Raw genomic sequence first — 20118 nt, 5'->3', positions numbered from 1 at the left:
CAAGTGTGGGGTATCACTTGAGGGGTTGTTCAAGAGTAGGATATCTCTTGAGAAGTGTAAAGGGTGCTTGGAGCCAAAAGTCCAAGAGGGTGAATTTGAACCATAATCCAATTGTATTGCTTGAAGGCTTGGTTTGGAAGTCTTGAATTAGTGAAACCTCAAGCTTGGGATTGAAGCTAGAGGAGAGTGGATGTAGGCCGGGTTGCGCTGAACCACTATAAAATCTTGTGTTTGCATTCTCTCTTCCCTAATCTTTTAATTTATATGCAATTGTCTTTATATTGCTTATTATATACTTGCATACAATTGTCTCTTACATTCACATAGTTTAAATTTGCAAAAAGAGGCCATCACCTTATTCACCCCCCCTTCCCCCTTTAGGGTGATTACTATAGGTTAGATTAGCCTAATTTTCCTAACAAATTACAATTTCATTAAAACCCGAGTTTTCTCAAATGTACCTTAGACAAAACATTTCAAAATTGACATATTAATTTACCTAAAGACCTTGCCTAAGTGTTAGAAAATAAAAGAACAGAAAAAGATAGGTTTTCGGGGCCAAAATGCTGAACCGGTCGAGGAATTGGCCAATCGGCTCAATTGGCCAGGGAACCGATCGACCGATTCTCCTAGTCCGATCGAGGAGTGCTAAAAACAATCTCTCTTATCCAGTAACCTTTCCTTCTCGGTTGAGGTATCCTCCTTCCCAGTCGACCTCCGGTCGAGGTTCGATTAAAGTAATGGTAACCTACCAAAGCTTTAAATGCTCTAATGACTAGTGAATTGGTCGACCCCTAGCTCGACGGGTTGAGTCTGCTTTTTATTTTTCTTGGCTCCCGATGTTAGAAACCTATAAATTGAGAGCTCCACTTCATTTATGACATAGAGAACACTTGCATTTAATTGTCTACCCACTTGTTATTGACTTAAAAACTCTTATTTCTTTCTTGGTGTATTAAATCTTCACTTGCATATCTTTTAGTGCACCTTTGTGAGTTATCTTAGTTTTGATTTGTATTTAAGTCATTATTGAGTTAGGTTGAGAGAAGATCATTCTTGTAAATTGAGTGTTAGAGCCTTCAAGTGAGTTGAATCTTGAAGAGATTATGTAAGAACCCATTTGAGCCGAAATCCAAGTGTAAAGAAGATTAAAAACTTAGTTGAAACTTCAAGTTAGTGGAACACTCACTCGGTTAGGAAATTGAGGAGAGTGGACATAGGTAAGGAAGTGTCGAACCACTATAAAATCTGAGTTTGAATTCTCTAACTTTATCTCTTTATATTTGCTTCTATTGTGCTTAAATTTGTTGTGTTGAAAAAGTTTTTGAAAAACTCAATTCACTTCCCTCTTGGGTGTTTTTCTCATTTAAGATTAACTTTTATTTTCTCACATTTAATATATTTTTAACATCAAATTCAAATTAATTTCAATTAATTTTAAAAACAAATTAGACTTAAAGACTTAATATAAACTCAAATTAATGAACTTGGGCTCAAAACAAATCTTTTATAATTAAAAATGACCATTAAGTTGAGTTAAAATAGATTCATAAAAATCGAACAAAACCGACTTGTAAAGACTTGGTTTAGTTTTGTTTTTTACTCTAAATTTGATTGATTCAATTTTTATCACATATAAATCGAGTTTGGATTCATTTTTTACTAAATGATCGATTCAATCAACCATATTTGTATCACATACAAAAATAAGAAATGTGTTGATATACATTTACTTCTCTTAAAACCCGGAATATGTTTCATATATTAGATGCATTGGATTTATATTTATCTAAATATAGTTTCATATATTAAAAATTTATAATATGTTAAGTAGATTATATATTGTTTTAATATATTTTTTTAAAGTCTTTTATTTTCTTATTTTTCTCACCCTTCTCTTTCCATTTTTTAAATTTATATTATTCCTTTCATAAAGATTTTCAAACATTATCTTTCCATATTTTTAATGCATTGTTTTTTTATATATAAATAATTTATTTACTTATTTCTTGTATTTTCAAATTTCTCTCAACATTTTCTTTCCATATTTATTATATATGGACTATTTTATATTTTTTTATATAAAAATTATTCTTAGTCAATGTATCAAAAATACCTTCAATCAATACATCAAAGTATTTTACCACTCTTATACACCAATAATACCCTGAATCAAAATAGTAAATATTTTTTAGATATATATATTTGTATTAAGATATATTCTTCTTAAGAACTTTTGTATTATTTTGTCTTTAATAACTAAGCAATTAATTCCTTATATATATAATCCATAATTATAATTTTTTTCTTGTAATAGTAGTTTGATCAAGTTAATTGTTTCGGATTTTCAAAAAATTGAAGTTAATTTAATTTAATTTTATGAACAATCATGTTTAATGAAGATTTGATTTTCTTAACAAATTTTGAAAATCGAATCAGAAAGTTTTTTTTTTTACAAGAATAACTGTTTTTTCAAAAAATACTACAAAATAATTTTTTAATATTATAAATGATTTTTTAGATTTAAAAAAAAATTATTTTTAAAATTTTGTTCAATGACTATTTTTTTTTTTTAAACACTTTTGAGACTAAAGTGATTTTTAAAATCATCGCCGAACGCAATGCACGTATTTGAAATACAAGCGTTTAACCGGGATGACTTGTTAGCTTAGAGAGTTGAATGACAAAACATTGACGTCGTAATCCCAAAAGCATATTATACGGAGTAATCTTACCAAATTCGTAGAGGATTCGACCCGACGGAACTGGCATATTGAGATTTCAAAAAACTTCAGGCTGCCGTCCAAGCAGCTCACACGTCAATTTCAATTTGAATCTGGAAAAAACTCCAGGGTTCGGGCTTTGAAATGTCGATGGGAAGCGACACCAGCTGGGTGGGGAAGAAGCCTCTGAGACGCCTCGGAGGCATGTCCGATGCCCTCTCCATCGCTGCTGATCTTGGTTTCTCTGTTAACCCTCCTCCTTCCCAGGTTCTCTCTTTTGGGTTTCTCAATTTCACTGCATTTTTTGTAAATATCTGCATAACAGTCTCCATTTTCCGCTACAACATCAACAGGGTTCGTTTGATCTGGACCCATTTCAGTACCTTGGATGTTGAGCTTGATTTGCTTTCATTATAACCGTTTTGTTTTGTTTCCATTGGTGTTCTCCAATTTGGGTTCCTGTAATTTCCAATTTGTGTACTGATTGGGAAGTAAGTTTTTTCCATGATTTTCTTTTCGAAGGGGTTTGTTTATTCATGGAATTGGAGATTTGAATCTCGACATCAAGAACATGGGTTTTCTAGGCGTGTTTTGAATAGCATTTTTGAAATGTCTGGTAAATGGAATTCTGATATGTTCTTGAGCTCATGGATTTGGTGCAAATTATGTGATGGAATACTCAAAATGTCTGAAATTTTCCTTTGAAATCGTAATTTATGAAATTTTGAGATTGTGCTACACTTGTTTGGCTTCCACTTAGATAATTTACCATCTTAGTTTGTAACCCTTAAGTATTTTAGTTGTATTAGTCATACCATGGAGGCTGGTCCATACAATTGATCTATCATTCTGTACAGGAAGAACTCCAGAACTTATCTAGTACTGGTGAAAAGGGTGATGACTTGATAAGGGTTTTAAGAGAACTTACCACTGTACAAAGAAAAATAGCAGATTTGCAAGTGGAACTTCAAGGTCGAAAGGTGAAGTATCCCATATTCTAATCCTTGTTTTAATTCATTATTTCATTTACTAGAGACTGTCACAATTATATTCTTTGAGGGATGTACATGTTGTCAGCTTTAGGAGTTGCAGTGGACATTGATTTGGTAGGGTGCCCTTTTGGATGATCTTATTTATAATATGGTGGTGGTCGTATAAATACAGAATCTCAATTGTTTTTGCTGACACATGTCCTTTCTCGTCAAATATGCATGCACGTGTATTTTGGATGGTATAAATCTATGAAATTTTAATGGGGTCATTGATTCCATTTTTCTTTTGCACCAAAACCTGATTCCAGATACATTTTCAAATCATAATTCATCATTTAGAATGGAGAACAATGTCAAAACAGAAGTAGAAAAAATGCAAAAGGATACTTAACAAATAGAATGGTGCAATACAAAGAAGCAAAGAATCACTTACAAGGACATTATAGGAGAAGCTCTTTGCTTAGCTAGATAGTGCATTATGCAGTTCAATAATTAAAATATCTTAGTGCAAGAACATCTCACTTAGACTCCATGGATCTCTATCTATCCTAAAAAATGTTGACATTTCCCTATATCCAGATTTCCTAAGAAACAGTGAGAATAGCCAGCCTCTAAAGAACCCTATTCTTAGCATTTCCTCCAAAACCCATGAAGGGAATGGCCATCATCTCAACTGCACCCATTGAAAAGCAGTCCAGCCAACTGAAATAACTTGTGTTAGAGAATGAAAGCCACTGGATAATGAAAAAGTAGATGATCAACAGTTTCTCCACAACTCATTCTCATTATACGATGTTCAGTACATTAGTCTTTAAAAGGTTTCCTTGGATATTATATATCATTAGTATTATTTTTTTTTGTTTGGAGCCATGCAAAAGCCATGACTTAGGTCGAAGTTTGAACTTTCAAAAGAAATTTAGCCTAAAGGAAAGAAAGAGTGTCTAAAGTAGAGACTGCCCAAAACAAATATTGTGAATAAAATAACCATGAAGGAGTGAAATACCAAATTCTCTCATTGAGAAAAGAGGATGATAATTAATCATGAATCAAGGAAGACATGGCAGTAATAAATTCATCAATTTCGTAGTCAGATAAGTTGTGTCAGAAATTAAAATTCTAGGATGAGGAGGAGGAAAGTCTTAGAATAGATCAAATAGAAGAATATTTAAATCTTGAGCTCTAAAAGAAGAATCTTTAAACCTTGGGATCAAATAGAGGTTGAGATAGGGGGTCTAAAATGTTTGGTCTCCCCACCACTCATCTTCCCACAATCAAATCTTAGAACCGTCCCCAATTAGGAGCCAGGAGTTCCCAGACAAATTAGAGAAACTTTAGGCAATTTCTTTTTAATGTGCTCAATGTGACTATTGGATAACTATGTTGGCACCCCAATTAGGAACCAGGTGTTCCAAGACATATTAGAGAAACTTTAGGCAATTTCTTTTCAATGTGCTCAATGTGACTGTCAGATAACTATTTTGGCATCACAACCATTGGAGTCTGAACCATAAATACGTATAATTACCTTGTGCCACTCTCCTTGGGAAACATCCATAACCACTCACCCAAAATGGTTCTATTCCTTAAAGAAATCTCTTCAAGATCCAAACCCCTTTCATTCTTAGGCTTACAAATTGGTTCCCAGCTGATTAGATGATTGTTGCAGTCTTTCCTAGATCCTGAGACCATAGTAAATATGTGTTTCTTTCGATTTGAGATCTGAGAAGTGATCTTGCCTAAAACTCTGAATGAAAACTGAGAGGAAGCAAGTGGAGATAAATGATAAATATTTTACCATTGCCAGTGCAGCTCTTCCTCCTAACTGTGGACAGATTCTTCTCTAACCATCTAGCCTACAAGAGATACTTTCTAGAATAGATCTCAAATTTGGGAAGCAATGGGATTCCCACTCAAAGGAGCCCCAATAGAAAGAAGACCTATCTGCGATCCTGCAACCTAAAGATGAGGCTATCCTTAGAGTTTGGTCTTGAGCCACATTAATGCCTGAAAGGGCACTTTCATTTAGGTTTACTTTAGGTCCTGGTATCCATCAGATTTAAAGACTAGATTTAATGCTATACACAACCTCTCTACTAGCTCTGGAGAAAAATATAGTCTCATCCACAAATGTGACACCTTGACATGATGCACACCCAAAAAATCTTCCACAATTCCTCTGCCCTTGACTCTGATCATCATTCTCTCAAAACAATGCTACTAATGCAAAGAGAAAAGGAGAAAGTTGGTTATCTTGTTTGATCCCTCTAGAAGCGTTTGCCCAACCTTTCATACAACCAATTCATTAACATTGCAAAATTTAAAATAGAGTAAAATTACTATGTGATACTTGTGATTCACACTTTTACTTATATCTCTTCCTCCTCCTGCCCTCCCCTCCTCTGCTATTAGATGGAACTTACAGACGATTACAAACATTCAAACTTACATCCTTACATATAACATATTCTCTTTTGGCTTGGATTAAACTCCAAACCTGTAATCTAAGGCAATTTGGGAATCCTCAAGGATAATTTTTTGGTCTCTTTTACTTGAATCTGTTTATTTGAAATTTTATACTGGGCACTTCCTAACTGACATGTTTGTTGAATTGGATTGTTTAGGAAGATAAGAATGTGGCGCATCTCACGCATGTAAGTGAAATGGAAAAGAAGTGCGAGACTTTAGCAAGGATTACTGCTATATTGAAAGATGTTATTCAAAATAAGGTGATGTATTTGGTTCTAATTTTGTTCATCATAGCCTACTTGAAATGGTATTCTAATGTTTCATATGCCTTGGTTGCAGTGTCATGCTTCATCTTAATAATGTTTCATTTTTCTTCATATACAAACACATGCATACATACACATGCATCTTCAGCACACAGGTAAAATGACATCATTAATCCTGTGTAACATACATGCGGGAATCTTTGTTCCATTTTGGCAGGATCGCATTATAGCTCGTCTTCAACAACCATATTCACTAGATTGCATTCCAGTGGAAGCAGAATTTCAGGTTGGTCACTCAATCAAGATGCCCATATTTCTATGTTCCTGTTTTGGTGGGTTTCCAAACTGTGCAAAAAGTAGAATCTCATACACTGCACTAAAGTTTTCCTTTAGTTTCTATGTTTGTATCAAAAGTTTAGGAAGATTGTTTTTGTGATTAAAATATTGGTCAGGTTTGGGATTCATACTGCAGATTGTAAATTTAGTTTATGAAATATCTAGTGGGTCAAAACATGGATAATATGTCATAATTTTCAAAGTTGGTTCAAATTTTAATCTTGCTTGAATTTTATTGTATGGTCATCTTAGTTCATTATGTGAAAACAACAAAGTTCCCAATGCTGATAATATCTTTTGGTTGAGTTTGTACAGAAACAATTTTCAGAATTATTGATGAAGGCTGCAAGTGATTATGGTGCCTTGACAGCATCTGTTGCAGATTTCCAATGGACTCAAAATTTCAAGGAGCCACCTTCAGTATGGGGGGTATGTTTATGGAAACATTTGATATCTTCCTATGGCAAGTACAAATTGCATATTGCAACAAGTTGAATAATCCATTTTTCTTTTCTTGACTTAGCTCTGAAAACATCTTATCCAGTTCAGATGTCTGTAGCCGATTTCAGATGTTATACAAATGTATTTTTTTTAATAGAGTTGGCTTTTCTTCATTGTTAACTAAACTTACCCCAGACATGGAGTATGATTTCCAATCTTATTGTTAATTTGATATACCTATGAGAGAAATAGGAGTGCTGGAAACCATGTGAAAATGATACTGTTCCATTTTGTTTTTGACACCCTCAGGAGGCACAGATTTATCATTTAGTAGGAACCTATTCATGAGATGAAAACTTAAATATTGTTAATCTAGTTTCTGAAAAATCACTGGAGTTGCCTAAGGTATGCAGATTTGACCATTCTTTTTGGGGTTTTAAGCTTGGGAGGAAATCGGTTACCCAACAAAAAATGGTGTTATTTCTTGAAAGTTTTCAGAATGATTTTGTAAATGCTACAAACAAAACTATTCAAGATGAAAAAGAAAACAGGATAGAAATGTCTGGGCTTCTAAATGATATGACCAGATGAGCATCACTTTTCTATTTAAAATGAGTTCAACCATATGTTAAATTTAAGAGGAAGGTTGTGCTGCAGAATGTGATCTTTTGTTTGCTTGACTGATACAGGAAATGCTCCGCCCAATTCCTGTTGCTTTAGCATCATGCACTCGATTCTTTGAAGCTATGTCTGCGATGAGAGAATCGTTTGCAACACTTCAAAATCTAAGGGTGGGTAACTCTGCTTCCTCCTTGCCTACAACACCTGCCAAGGATCCCTATCAAAGAATACCAGGGGATTCTGAATGCGTGACTCCACCTCCCTGGAGAAATGAACCAAGCTTTGATGATTTAGCTGTAAGGAGTGTGAGGAGGCAAGAAAATGAAAGGCAAGAAGTGGAGGATGAAAATAGTGAAGTGGGTGAATTTAATGAGGTTGATGGCACGAGCCACAGGAGATTGTCTTGGCCTCCTTCAGTTAAGAAGAGTGGTATGTAGTGAATAAGCTGATTATCATTCGTAGCCACTCATGCTATATTTTCCTTGAAATTGTCCCATGTACAACAGTTTCATTATAATGGATTCTTCACGCTCTTCCTTAGCTACTAATACATGCCAGTGAAACCAACATTCATTTGTGCAGTAATATACATTTTTTAATTAAATGTTGTAGTGAGTAATGATACGGCTTGGCATCTTTCATATACATTACTAATTTTCCTTATGCCCTTTGGAATCTTTCTCGACTCATAAAATATTAATTTTGTCTATGTTTTATGCTGTTTGGCATCTTTCATATGCATAATATTAGTTGTGTATGTTGGTTGCAAAGGTGCTTATTGATTGTTCTTTAACAGGCAAATTCTTAGCTTTGTTTGCCACCTTATGTTAGTTTTGTTTGACATATTTAGGAATAAGGTGCCTTTGCCATTGCCTAACGATTCTACCCCCAGGTTTCAACTTGCAACAGATTTTTTCATTTCGACTGTCTGTGTCTGTTTGGCAGATGGGAAAAGTCTGTACTAGAACATCTCATGTGGTTAAACTCTACTGCTTTAGATTTCAAAGTACCCGACAAGCGCGATAAATGTAGCTGCTGCTAGTTGGTTTCATTGGTGCAACCAAGGGATGTGATATTGCAGCTGTGTCATTGATCCATAAGAATTCAGATTACAGTTGGGTTCTGTTCCAAAGGGTAAGAAATTGCTTGTAATGCAATAAAGCCCGCCTAACTCTGGTGAGTGTGCCACACATTTTTCAATACTGTTGCATGTTTAAAGCTCTTGTTGGTTTGGTCACACAAACCTTGTGCCCAGACAACTCAACATCTATCCATCCCTTCACAAAGGTATGAGTTTTGCCACTGAAATTGGAACTCATCACTGGATGGCTTCACTTCAACTAGTGAATTTTGATCATACAATTCAAAGGCATTAGGAAAATGCTAAGGTACCAATGGTGATACCTACCAAACAAAATATCTGGATCATTGATTATATATGGTGAGATTTAGTCCATTGAACAAGCATATCTTAGATCAGGCTTTGGTCATCTCATCGGAAAATCAATTGGTATCTAACGAGGATAGATTAAGCTTTTTATAATAGTTGGTCACCATCATTTGGGTGATTTATTCCCGGACTTGAGAGGACATTATTGCACTCCGACAGAATATAAACCAATGAGATGTAGATATGAAGGTATAAACAAATGAGATTAGGATATAAACAAATGAAATCTAAAAATATATACCCGGGACCATTGATGGTGTCGTTTTTTATACTGTAACCAGAGCCAAAGTATTATGCATATGAAACATGGATCCTAGCCCAGAAAAGAGGGGGAACAAGAAGGGAAAAAAAACCCTAGAGGCACATGATGGGGTGGATCATAACTAGGACAAAACTGGAGCCAAAGTTGCATGTTGGCAATGTGGGCTGCAGGAGTGAAAGATGCTCTCAGGCTTTTAGGCCACCTGTGTTGAGCAAATGTGAGGAACACCCATCTCCTTTAAAGTGGTCTAGGACCACCCATTTGTTGTCCTGCATAGGTGAGTCCCCCCAACAAAATTAATTCCCTCAAAAGCTGCACTCGGGTCCTTTCACAGTCTAAAAGAACCTTCCCCGTCGGGCCTACCCTAATCATCCCAATATTTTGCCAGGAAACCCCAACTAGAACTCATTCATTTACCCATAGAAACTCCCCAAAATCTCTTTCATCTTCTCTCCCTCATCATTTCATCAAGAATTCCACCCACCCATCTAAAGTAACAATTCCAATTCACATTCCCATTAGAGGATAAGATAAAAACGGATCATAGATAGGGAATCAGAGAATGGAATGAAGGAAACAGAACAGAACCCCAACACTTTGTAACAGAAGAAAAAGTCATGCACAAACCCCTAGAGGAGATGGTGCATTTTTATTTGAGGGTTCCACCAAATCTAAACTTCCAAATAAGAAACTTCACATGGAGTTTATCTGCAGACAAAAATCTTTCATTAAGTGAGTTTAAGCATAGCATTTTATTATAAGGAGGTATAAAGCATTGCTTTCCCCGTTCAAGTCATGGTGACAATTGACAAGAAAGTCACAGCCTTTCTATAATTGTTTTTAAAATAAAATTTTGTATTTAAAAATAAAAAATTATTTTCTAATTTAGAAAACAGACAAACTTTTTTTTATACAAAATATACAATAAAAATTCAAGATAATTTTACATACTTTTTTTTATTTAAAATAATAAAAAAGCTCTAAATGTAACACGCTACCATTCCCTATAAATTTAAATATTAATGAACAATATAAAAGAAATAATGAGACAATTCATTTTTAATAAATTTCTTACAACGAAGATCCAACTCATCCCAAACAGTTCTACCTTTAATGAAATGACCAAAGCAAACAGGAAATTTCTAGGGGGGGAGCATTTAAATATATTTTAATAAAGAATAATTATTTGGGATTATTTTATTTTATTTTTTAACTTTTAATGTAAAATTATTTAGGATATTATGTATCTGATAAAAAGACGACAAACATTAACGTAGCTGTCTGAGAATGTTATTTTATTGACGGATTATTCTCAAATTATTTAAATATTAAAATGATTAAAAAATTATGGTTGAATAAAAATGCTTTTAATTTATAATTTTTTTTTTAAATATTATGTAAATTTATAATAATTTTGAAAATATATTATTTGAGGAAAAATAATAATTCAATTAAAATTAGACCAAATTATTAACCATCCACCTCAATTTTGGATGTATAGTTTTTGTCTTTCATTCTCTCTGACAGCCCCGCAGGCTCCCCATGTAAAATCCAAGCGATGATGCTTCCATCATCCAGATCCCCTACATCTGTCTTATCCCATTATCTTATACACCTCGCGAATAAAAATTTAATCCAACGGCTATCCGGGCCCCACCGCACGATATCACTGATTGTTCGGCTGAGATGCGTCCAAAACTCTGGTGGGTCCCATACTCATCATTCAGAATTCACAGCTCTGAATCCCGCGTCCAAAGAAGGAAACTCAAAGTGGGTGCTACGCACAAAGCGCATCTTATGATCCTTATCCATTCCGTAGACAGGGGAGGCTGGAATCGAATACCATCCCGACGTGGAGGGCTTATTTAATATCCAAGCAAGGCACTTATCCCACCTTGGAATATTTCCTTTTTCTTTTCTTTTCTGGTTATAAATATAAAATCAATAAAAAAAAGTATGAATTTTTACATGAAATTAAATATTAGAACTATATTTTTATTTTTAACAATTAACCTAAACTTATATTGGATGAAAAAAATTAGTTTTTTTTGGGTATCCATCTTGTACCATCTAATTATAAAATTTAAATTAAATTAATTTAAATTTTTATATATTTATATATATATATATATATATATATATATATATATATATATTTTTTTTTTTTTTTTTTTTTAATTTTTTAAATAATAAATGTTCCACTGCAATTTCACAAATCATGTTGTCCCTAGGGAATAGGTCACAGTTTCCATGTCTAGCCTTACATCTATGACATAGTGGGAGTAGGATGCATCATGAGGCAATTAATTAAGAATACGAAAGAAAATTAAATCTCAATTTCCACCTACTCATATGATGTGCTGTAATTAAATACCATTTCTAGAATTTAGAAATAAAGAATAATAAAATGCACAGTCTATATATAGTAATTGCCTAGAGCCGAGAGCCTATAACAAGTGTCGGCGTAGGGCCCATGCTACCCCAATTTCAACTGTTCCACGCTTTGCACACGCGCTTTAAATTCCCCTGGTTACGAGTGATTCGTGCTGACATTTGCGAAAAATAAAAATGGAAAAAAAAATTGTGGGGCCCACATGACTGTGTTCAACTCCACTGTTTCTTGCTTCCTTGGCAGTAAAAAAGTCGTGGATAAACGAAAGAAAATGTCGTCTTATTTAGATGTAAAATGACACGTGGAGGTTTTTTTAATTATTTATTTCTATTTTGACTTTTTTTAAATGGAAAATGCATGGTATATTTTAATATTTGTTTAAATTTTTTTACTTTGTAAAAAAAAAATTAATTTCTAGAATTTATAATTTGTTCAAAAAATTATTTAACTTTTGGTTTTATTAAGCACTGGGATGTAATGATTAATACCTAAATTACTTTCCTTCTAAGCAAATGTTGACGTCTTAAATGTCAACCTCGAAACTTTATTAACGTAGAATCCACAAAAACTCAAAAATTCCCCGTGATTGACTCCGCAACAAGAAGACTGTAGAGAGCGCGTTTGGGTAGAATGTACACAACAGATACACAGTAGAATTGCCCCCACACGCGTAAGTGTGAGCGAAAACCCAAGTTCCTCGGCTCGCCGACCTGTCTCTCCGAACCTGACTCTCCCCTCTGCAAGACAACGACGATCCTGGCGGGAAGTATCAGATCCTTTGTGCGAATTCCCCATCCTGCCCCTCTTCTCCACTAAGATAACCTCAAATTTAATGATCGGGCCTACGTGTCCTTGACGGCTTCCGGCTCCCACACTCTTTAAGCCATCCATTTCTTCTCTCAATTCTGGAGAGAGAAACAATGGCTGTGTTTCGGTTTCGGTCGTTTTTCTTTTATTTCTGAAGCGGTCTATTTCGCTTTTTCCTTCTTGGTTTCCGGTACGCTCCGCTGCAACGTCGCTTTGATTGCTGTCTGTTGCGCTGATCTCTTCTATCTCCGCCGCTCACCGGCGACTCTCTCTGTTATGAAGTTCGGCGGTGATTGCTTCTTCTCTCTCGTTTCCTCTTCTCTTCCATTTTCATGGAATTTCCTTGATCGAGGTCTCTTTGACGTATTTTTTTTCTTTTTTCTTTTCCTCCATTTTTTAAGGAGTTGTTTGATTTTCTTTTTCCTTTTATGTTTTTGATTATTTGTGTTTTGGATGTATGTGCAGTGAATTGTGGTGTTTTTGGTGTGGATTTGAGCTTTAAACAGGGGTTAGAGCCTGTTTCCAATGGGGAAAGGCGAAGATGGTCGATGCGTGTTCCCTCTAACAAGCGTGCAGATTGGGTAAGAATGTGGATTGTTTTGTGCTTTATTTGATCAATTATTTTTTGATTTTTTGAATTGGATTTTTGGTTTCACCTGAATTTTTTGCATTGGACAGCGAAGAAAAACTGGAGAATTTGAACTTACTGCGTTTTTTGTGATGTCTTGATGCTCATGATATCTCTGTTATGTCTTGATCTTCTTAATAAATAAGATTGAAATTTAGAATATCTTCCGTGATACTTCCTTAGATCATGGAGGGGAACACAATCCTAATTATTTCCCTTTCTGCTTTCTGGACATTCTCGATAGTCTGCTTTTAAATGTGATTTTCACTTTTTTGGAAAAAAAAATATTTTGGAGAAAGAAGGATGTGTGGGGTTTTTTTTTTCTCTCTCTCTCTCTCTCTCTCTCTTTTTTTTCCTTTCCTGTTATTTAAACTATTTGTGATGCTATATATTCTCCAATGATTTTCTGTACAAGTCCAATCATTGGAGCATTTTTATTGGCATGAGTAGAGCGCATTCGAAGGAGTTCTGTGCTTACTGATTATTCTCAGTGTGGAAGGAAACTTACGCTTTGATGGGAACTTGACATGCAACTGAAGGCTGAATTGTAGAGAAAGAATTTAGAATAAGATAACTTAGGGATTCGCCACTGGTCGTCAACTGGTATTTGATGAACTATATTTTTTAAGCAGAAATTTGGGAATTTGGCTCCGTAAGCAGAAATTTGTAGGTTTAGTTTTATGTTTTGTGTTATGTTACTGAAATTTTAAGAATCATTTGAAAATTTCAATTTCAATGCACAAAAGATGAGAATCCCATTCAATGTAGGAGAACTTTCATGCAAACAGGTTTGTGTCTTGTATTACCCCCAAACCATGGGCTGAGTTGGGTTCAGTTGCCATTTTGTTAAATCTTTTCTTTTTTCATGTGATTGACACATTAAACACACACCCATCCAAAAGTTAATTTCATACTTTCGACGTTATTTAGGTTTAGCATTTTACTTATTTGTCACTTGAGGTTTTGTATTGGAGAGATGTGATTGTTGTCTCACAAGCAGTTCTTTATCCTTTTTTTTTTTACCCTCTCCACCACTCTCCCCTCTTCCTCTGTCCATGTAAAAAAAATGATTATTTTGCTTCATTTTGTAACTGATTGAAATGATTGATTTGTAAATCATGGAAGATATTGTTGATATTTGTTCAATTTATGAGTTTGTTTACTAAATTATATCTTTTGTGCTATGTTTGTTTGCAGGGACCTACAATCATATCTTTCACATCTTAGCCTTTTCCTGGCCCCTGAAAGTAACAAATTCTATGTGTTGGTAGACAACCAACCATGGTTGAGAGAAATAGTTTCACGTCCTGCACACATATGGCAATTGATGGTTACTAAGGTTACTAAGGCATTATCATTCACATTCTTTTTCCTCTTAAAATGATAATCACTCAATAAAGTAATGTTTTTAATTCATCTGCAGTCCAGGTTGTCCCCTTTTGCAAACAAAGCCCGTAGGGAGAGAAAGGAGCCAAAAGAGATGCTTGAGTTGAAGGGTGGCTCCAAATCCAAGAATAGTAAATCAGAAAATTTTCAAAAATGGTTTACATTGATTGATGCTGCAACATTGTCTCGTAAGCGGGTTCTGCTACCCGTAAAAAATTTTAGTTCGTCTTTGCTTTTGAACAGCGAGTTGCATAGAACATTATATGGTTTTATTGTGTTTGAAGTTGCATGGAAAGATGTTCGTGGTATCAACTATTTGAATGAGCTTCAGGTATTAACTCTTCTTCATGCTCACCAAATCATTTGCAGTGTATAACAGAAGAAGTTGTGGACCTTGTGGTGAATGGTTTCCTTGCTCTTTGCAGACTGATACATCTCTGGCTATAGAGGCTAAATTTATGAAAAGATGGGAATTTGATAGCATAGCTCAAGCTGCAGAACATATATCTTCATGGTTTCCAGGAACACATGGTGATCGGCATCTCTTGAAAGAGTATCTGGATTCTGCCATTGGTATTCCTTTTCATCTCATGATTCCTATTTTACTGGAAAAACTCTTCTACTTATTTTTGTACCCATTATGAATTCAGGTTATTAAATAAAAGCAGAAAATAGGTGCCTATCCAAAAAGGAAAAAGGCAGAAAATAGGTGGATAAAAATGAAAATCAATTAGATGTGCTGTTTTGTAGATGCTTGAAACAAATCTTTCAGAGTCAGAAATATTTTTGTACAATGCGATTCTTGGGTCTTTTATCGACTAATCGAAATCTGAAAACAGTTTACCGGGATGAAGTTTTTGTAACTATGAAGCTATAGTTTGAGTCAAAAATATTTTTGTACAATGTGATTCTTGGGTCTTTTATAAATCAATAAAAACCTGAAAACAGTTTACCAGGGTGATTTTTTGGAATTGTGAAGCTATACCAATCAAAGTCTGGTTGTGGAAAACCAAAACAGTAGTTTATTTATAACATTTATCTGACATGTGAAGAACCATTTTAATTTTTGGTTTTATTTGGAACTTTTTCAGGAGAGGTTTTCTATGATGCTGAAGAAGATTTCTTGCCAACTAGCCCTATCGATGATAATGAAAATAATGTGTGTGATGAGGACAATGCACATCACAACCTCAGTAGCGATTTTAGTGTATACCCTGTTAGCATGGAAAATAGGACAGGTATACTGCATACACCACCTCCTCCCACTGGACCCTACAAAAGAAGAAAACTGACAAGGTCAATTAGGACTGGAGTTGACGTATATTCTGAGGAAACACAAAGTGAAGCTGTGGACTCAATGAATCATTCTGAGACCTTTTGTAAAAGTGATTGTGAAAGTGCCATTGAACCTACTGAGTACTGGGATGTTTTAATTTTGTTTAGGTTCAACGACCGTGACCTCCCATTTAAATTAAGTCAAATAATTATGTCTGATTTGCGGTTGCTAACTTTACTAGAGTCCGGGCTTCCATCTTGGGTTATCTTCCTTCAGTCATATCCAGGGTTTTGCCATCTCTATCGTCCATGGATGTGTCCCTTGGCAAGAGCTTTATACGTGTTTATTTCACTCGTCACTGTTCTCATAGGGTTTTATGATTTATACAAAAATGTCCCAGTTCTCAAGGCAACTGCATCTCGCTTGTGTGGACCTCTTTTTGACTGGATAGAAAGTTGGGAGATGATATCAAGGATTAGGTACTTGGGAACAATGCTATTTCTGCATAATTTTCAGAAGGCCGTCAAATGGTTCCTAATGATGACGCGCACCACAAGGTCCTTCATTTCAGTGCTCACTCAACCCATGGCAGAGCCCTTTATGGAGCTTTTAGGTTTCATTCTACCATTGTGGAATATGTGTGTTCAAATAGTGGAGAGCTTCGGTTCATCTGTTTGGATTTTGATTGATTCTTCTTGGAACCTAGTTGATGACATTGTAATCGTTCTACTTTCTCCAATATGGTTTATCCTATCTGTTCTCTGGAGTATTGGTAAGTCATTGGATGATCTGGATTATTCATTTCTTGGTTGAAGGCTTCTGAATTATGAGTTCTGGGATTGACGGTGTGTTTTCTTGTTTGTACTATACTGCAGCAACTTCTATCATATACCCTATATTTTGGGTGCTTTGGGAAATCCTATATGCTCCGATTCGCCTGGTCCTATTGTTTTCCAATTTTATAGCTTTCATTTGCTCATTCATATGTGATGTGCTCGGAGAAATATGGCAATCTCTAAGTGGCCTGTGCCAGCTAGGCTCAGCATCTCGTACAGCACTGAGCACATCTGAGGTTTCCATGTGGCGTTCACTTTGGAATGACCTTTTCTCCCAGGTTGTGACATACTTCATCATTCCATTTGATAGCAACTGTAATGTGAATATAAATGGTCTTTGTTTTGATTGTATTTTTTCTTGAACTTTCAGGTTTTCCGGGCTGTTAGAAGCATTTTAAATGGTTTCGTTGCCTTCTTCACAGCCTGCAACAGACATCGGCTTAGGTATGCTATAATTTTATTTTTCCTTTGCATTTCAATCTGCCATAGTTATTTTTGTCTGTCTGCTCATTTTCTTCTTAATTTTTAATGAAAAATATATCTATAAAGACCACTTTGGCTTCAGTAGTTCACCTAGTCGATTATATTGTGACAATGTTTTCATATGAAGGTTAGGACAGGAACCAACAGTACAATATTAATATTAATAAGATATTTTGCTGATGGTAGTCAGAATTTGATCTCTATATATTTATGTTTTTCTACTAATGTGGTGTAGAAATTTTAAGAATGGATTAATGAGTGGAAATGTGTTTCTGAAGTTTTTGAGTGTGGTCCCTTCTATCATATTTTCTACTGTTGAAGTAATTCCACTAGAAGCAGTTTCCACCTGCCCTCTGGAGAAGTTCAATGGAACTTTCTGGAACAAATTCACTATATATGAACCTTAAGTGTCCCTAGGAAATATCATTATTCCTTGTAGTTGATTACGGACCCTCATTTTATTACTTATGCATTTTGAGTTCAATTCCTTATTCATCATTCACAAATGCCTGTTGATCTTAGCAGTTCATAGAAATAAAATAATGATAACAAGTTCCTGAGGTGGATCATGCTGAGGTCTTTATTTTTGGCAAATTGAAAATTACTGCTCTTGAAATTTTGTGGTTCATCAAGTCATGTCCCCGTTTTACAAAGCTGAAGCAACCCATCCAACTAACAATTCTTTCATTGTTATGTTATGCACTATGCAGCATTTATAATCATATACAGGAGTTCATCCAAAAATTATATGGCCCACCCCAAAGGTCAAGGCCTTCAGATTCTAGACATAGTAGACGAACACGTGGAAGCCGAAATCAGGTAATATGCCATACTTGTAAACATGCACATACAATGTGTACCGCTTGCGCACAGTATGATGAATATTTGCCCCACACAAACATGTGCACACACACACGAGGCACTAACTTTTGTAGCCTGCTTGTGGTACGAGAGCTTCATCTTTGGGTTACTAGTAAGAATGAATTTCATGTGACATTATTAAGGAAAATCGGCCATGGTGGTACCATTTTGAGTTAGTTCCCTGTCATTCTTTGGCAGTATCAGGCTAAAACTTTATGATGTTTGCTTGAAGGTTCATTGGTCCTTGAGGAAAATTGACTCTTGAGTATCTTGATTTTCGTGGGCAATGGATCAAATTCAAGCAATGAATTATAGATTTACAAGTAGGCATATATATATATATATATATCCCTGAATCATTGTTGTCCTTACCAAAGTTAAATTGCTGGTGGTGTTGCTCTTTAATGACAATATTTGTAGCAAAAATTTATAATGATTGGTTTGATCAGTATGAACCCCATGATTTCTAGCCATCCATAGGTTCCCTGTTAAGTTAGATAGATGAAGCTTATGAACTGGATTGGTATACTTATGGATATCAACAGGTCCAATTGAACTGGCATTATTACCTTTTTTTTTATGCAGGGGAGCAAACAATGACCATGACTTTCGAAATTTTCCATTAGGTAGTGCCTAAAACCACATGGTGCCCTTGTCTGGTGCTATATTTAGCATCAAATATTGAAATAACTGCTGTTTGCTTCACAGCCTCTGCTTCATCCAACTCTGGTCAACATTATTATAAAAGCTAAATAATTTCAGGATTCAGAACTAATCAGTATTTCTGATACTTAATGTCATGTTGATAAGGTCTGCATTTGTCATTTGCCACTAGTGGACTTAGATGCTGTGGAAATCAGACGAGAGCAATTTTATTCTTTCCAGTAAAAACAAAAAGATGAAAAACTTAATTTTGACTTGCTTGTAACATGAGTTGTGTATGATATGTTTTTGTTTAATCTCTTTTGGGCAATCACTTCAAGAAATACTTGTGCTATTTTATGGTACAATAATATTAGACAATAAACATTTTAACACATTATATTGTTGGGTTAGGCTAATTCTGTTTCATTTTGGTAATGCAGTCAGAAACAGGGAGGAAACTCCACATTAGTTAAGTAGTTCAGCCGGCCTTGGAGCTTTAACAGAAAGTAATAGAGTGGGAACCCGTTTCCCAGCAGCAAACACCTTCCATAGGACGCAAGAAAAAGCTGACTCTAAACAAAACGGCAACCGGGGAGGAGCAGAGGTTCCCTCTTTAATTCCGGATTGTGCACCAAGTTACTGAGAACTTAATGCCATAAAGAGAGAGTTCGTTCTTTTTGTTCTTTCCCAACTTGTCATCCATTCTTTTCCATTCCAATTTTCTGCTGCCCTCCCTAATAACCCTAACTTGATGTATCATACCTCTTCTTTTAGTTGTCATTTTCGGGTGACGGTGTTGTAAAATTTAATGTACAGGATTGCTGGTTTCTATATCTTAACCTTCACATGTTTTTTGGTGTCCATAATCCATATATGTATTCTTACTAATTCTCAATGTGAAAATGAATTCCAACATTATTGTGTTTCAGCATTTGAAACCCTTTCGTTATACCATTGAACCGTCTGATGTGACGTGAAAATTATGTGACTACGGAATGTTATAAAAACCCAGGAAAACATAAATGGTAATTTCAATTTTGAAGGGTAAATAGTAGTTTCAAAGGGTATTCCTGTAGCATTCGGGTATGGATGTAGCATGAGATTCGTAGTAGGCGAAAATTACCCGTTGAAGGGATAAAAAGTGTTCTGCTTTATATGATTAGCAATCAAATAAATAAAAAATTGTTTTATATATCAATCCTTATATCTCCTATTCTTGGAATATGGAGAGATATTATCACCGGATG

The 20118-nt window shown here is 35.0% G+C and overlaps 2 protein-coding genes across 5 annotated transcripts; both read left to right on the top strand.

The window, feature by feature from the left end:
- The first annotated feature begins 2699 nt into the window (after positions 1-2699).
- LOC117926177 (AUGMIN subunit 2) lies at positions 2700-9133 on the top strand. Of its 2 annotated transcripts, XM_034845254.1 has the most exons (7): positions 2700-2990; positions 3581-3703; positions 6337-6441; positions 6665-6733; positions 7099-7212; positions 7914-8274; positions 8791-9133. In XM_034845254.1, the coding sequence occupies exons 1-7, from the start codon at positions 2868-2870 to the stop codon at positions 8808-8810; spliced, it is 915 nt and encodes a 304-aa protein (XP_034701145.1). In that variant the 5' UTR covers positions 2700-2867; the 3' UTR covers positions 8811-9133. The 2 variants fall into 2 exon arrangements, with proteins under 2 accessions (XP_034701145.1, XP_034701146.1); XM_034845255.1 differs by lacking the exon at positions 8791-9133 and having other exon boundaries at positions 2701-2990; positions 7914-8508.
- A 3474-nt stretch (positions 9134-12607) lies between these two features.
- Positions 12608-19799, top strand: LOC117927358. Of its 3 annotated transcripts, none has more exons than XM_034846857.1 (10): positions 12608-13045; positions 13222-13337; positions 14582-14723; positions 14808-15101; positions 15196-15343; positions 15862-16818; positions 16922-17160; positions 17253-17326; positions 18076-18184; positions 19312-19799. In XM_034846857.1, exons 2-10 carry the CDS (start codon positions 13282-13284, stop codon positions 19342-19344), a joined length of 2052 nt encoding a protein of 683 aa, XP_034702748.1. In that variant the 5' UTR covers positions 12608-13045; positions 13222-13281; the 3' UTR covers positions 19345-19799. The 3 variants fall into 3 exon arrangements, with proteins under 3 accessions (XP_034702748.1, XP_034702746.1, XP_034702749.1); XM_034846855.1 differs by having other exon boundaries at positions 12608-13108; XM_034846858.1 differs by lacking the exons at positions 12608-13045; positions 13222-13337 and having other exon boundaries at positions 14633-14723; positions 14813-15101.
- The last annotated feature ends 319 nt before the right edge of the window (positions 19800-20118 follow it).

The sequence above is a fragment of the Vitis riparia genome, chromosome 12 (genome assembly GCF_004353265.1).
Source record: "Vitis riparia cultivar Riparia Gloire de Montpellier isolate 1030 chromosome 12, EGFV_Vit.rip_1.0, whole genome shotgun sequence".
Lineage (NCBI taxonomy): Eukaryota > Viridiplantae > Streptophyta > Magnoliopsida > Vitales > Vitaceae > Vitis > Vitis riparia.
This window is presented reverse-complemented; position numbering and strand designations above follow the sequence as displayed.

Bases quoted from the DNA above. Each gene is read 5' to 3' on its own strand.
- LOC117927358 (XM_034846857.1), top strand. From the start codon at position 13,282: ATGGGGAAAGGCGAAGATGGTCGATGCGTGTTCCCTCTAACAAGCGTG. The intron at 13,338-14,581 runs GTAAGAATGTGG...GTTTGTTTGCAG, and splicing joins CTAACAAGCGTGCAGATTGG to GGACCTACAATCATATCTTT. The intron at 17,161-17,252 runs GTTGTGACATAC...TTGAACTTTCAG, and splicing joins GGAATGACCTTTTCTCCCAG to GTTTTCCGGGCTGTTAGAAG.
- LOC117926177 (XM_034845254.1), top strand. From the start codon at position 2,868: ATGTCGATGGGAAGCGACACCAGCTGGGTGGGGAAGAAGCCTCTGAGA. The intron at 3,704-6,336 runs GTGAAGTATCCC...TGGATTGTTTAG, and splicing joins TGGAACTTCAAGGTCGAAAG to GAAGATAAGAATGTGGCGCA. The intron at 6,734-7,098 runs GTTGGTCACTCA...GAGTTTGTACAG, and splicing joins CAGTGGAAGCAGAATTTCAG to AAACAATTTTCAGAATTATT.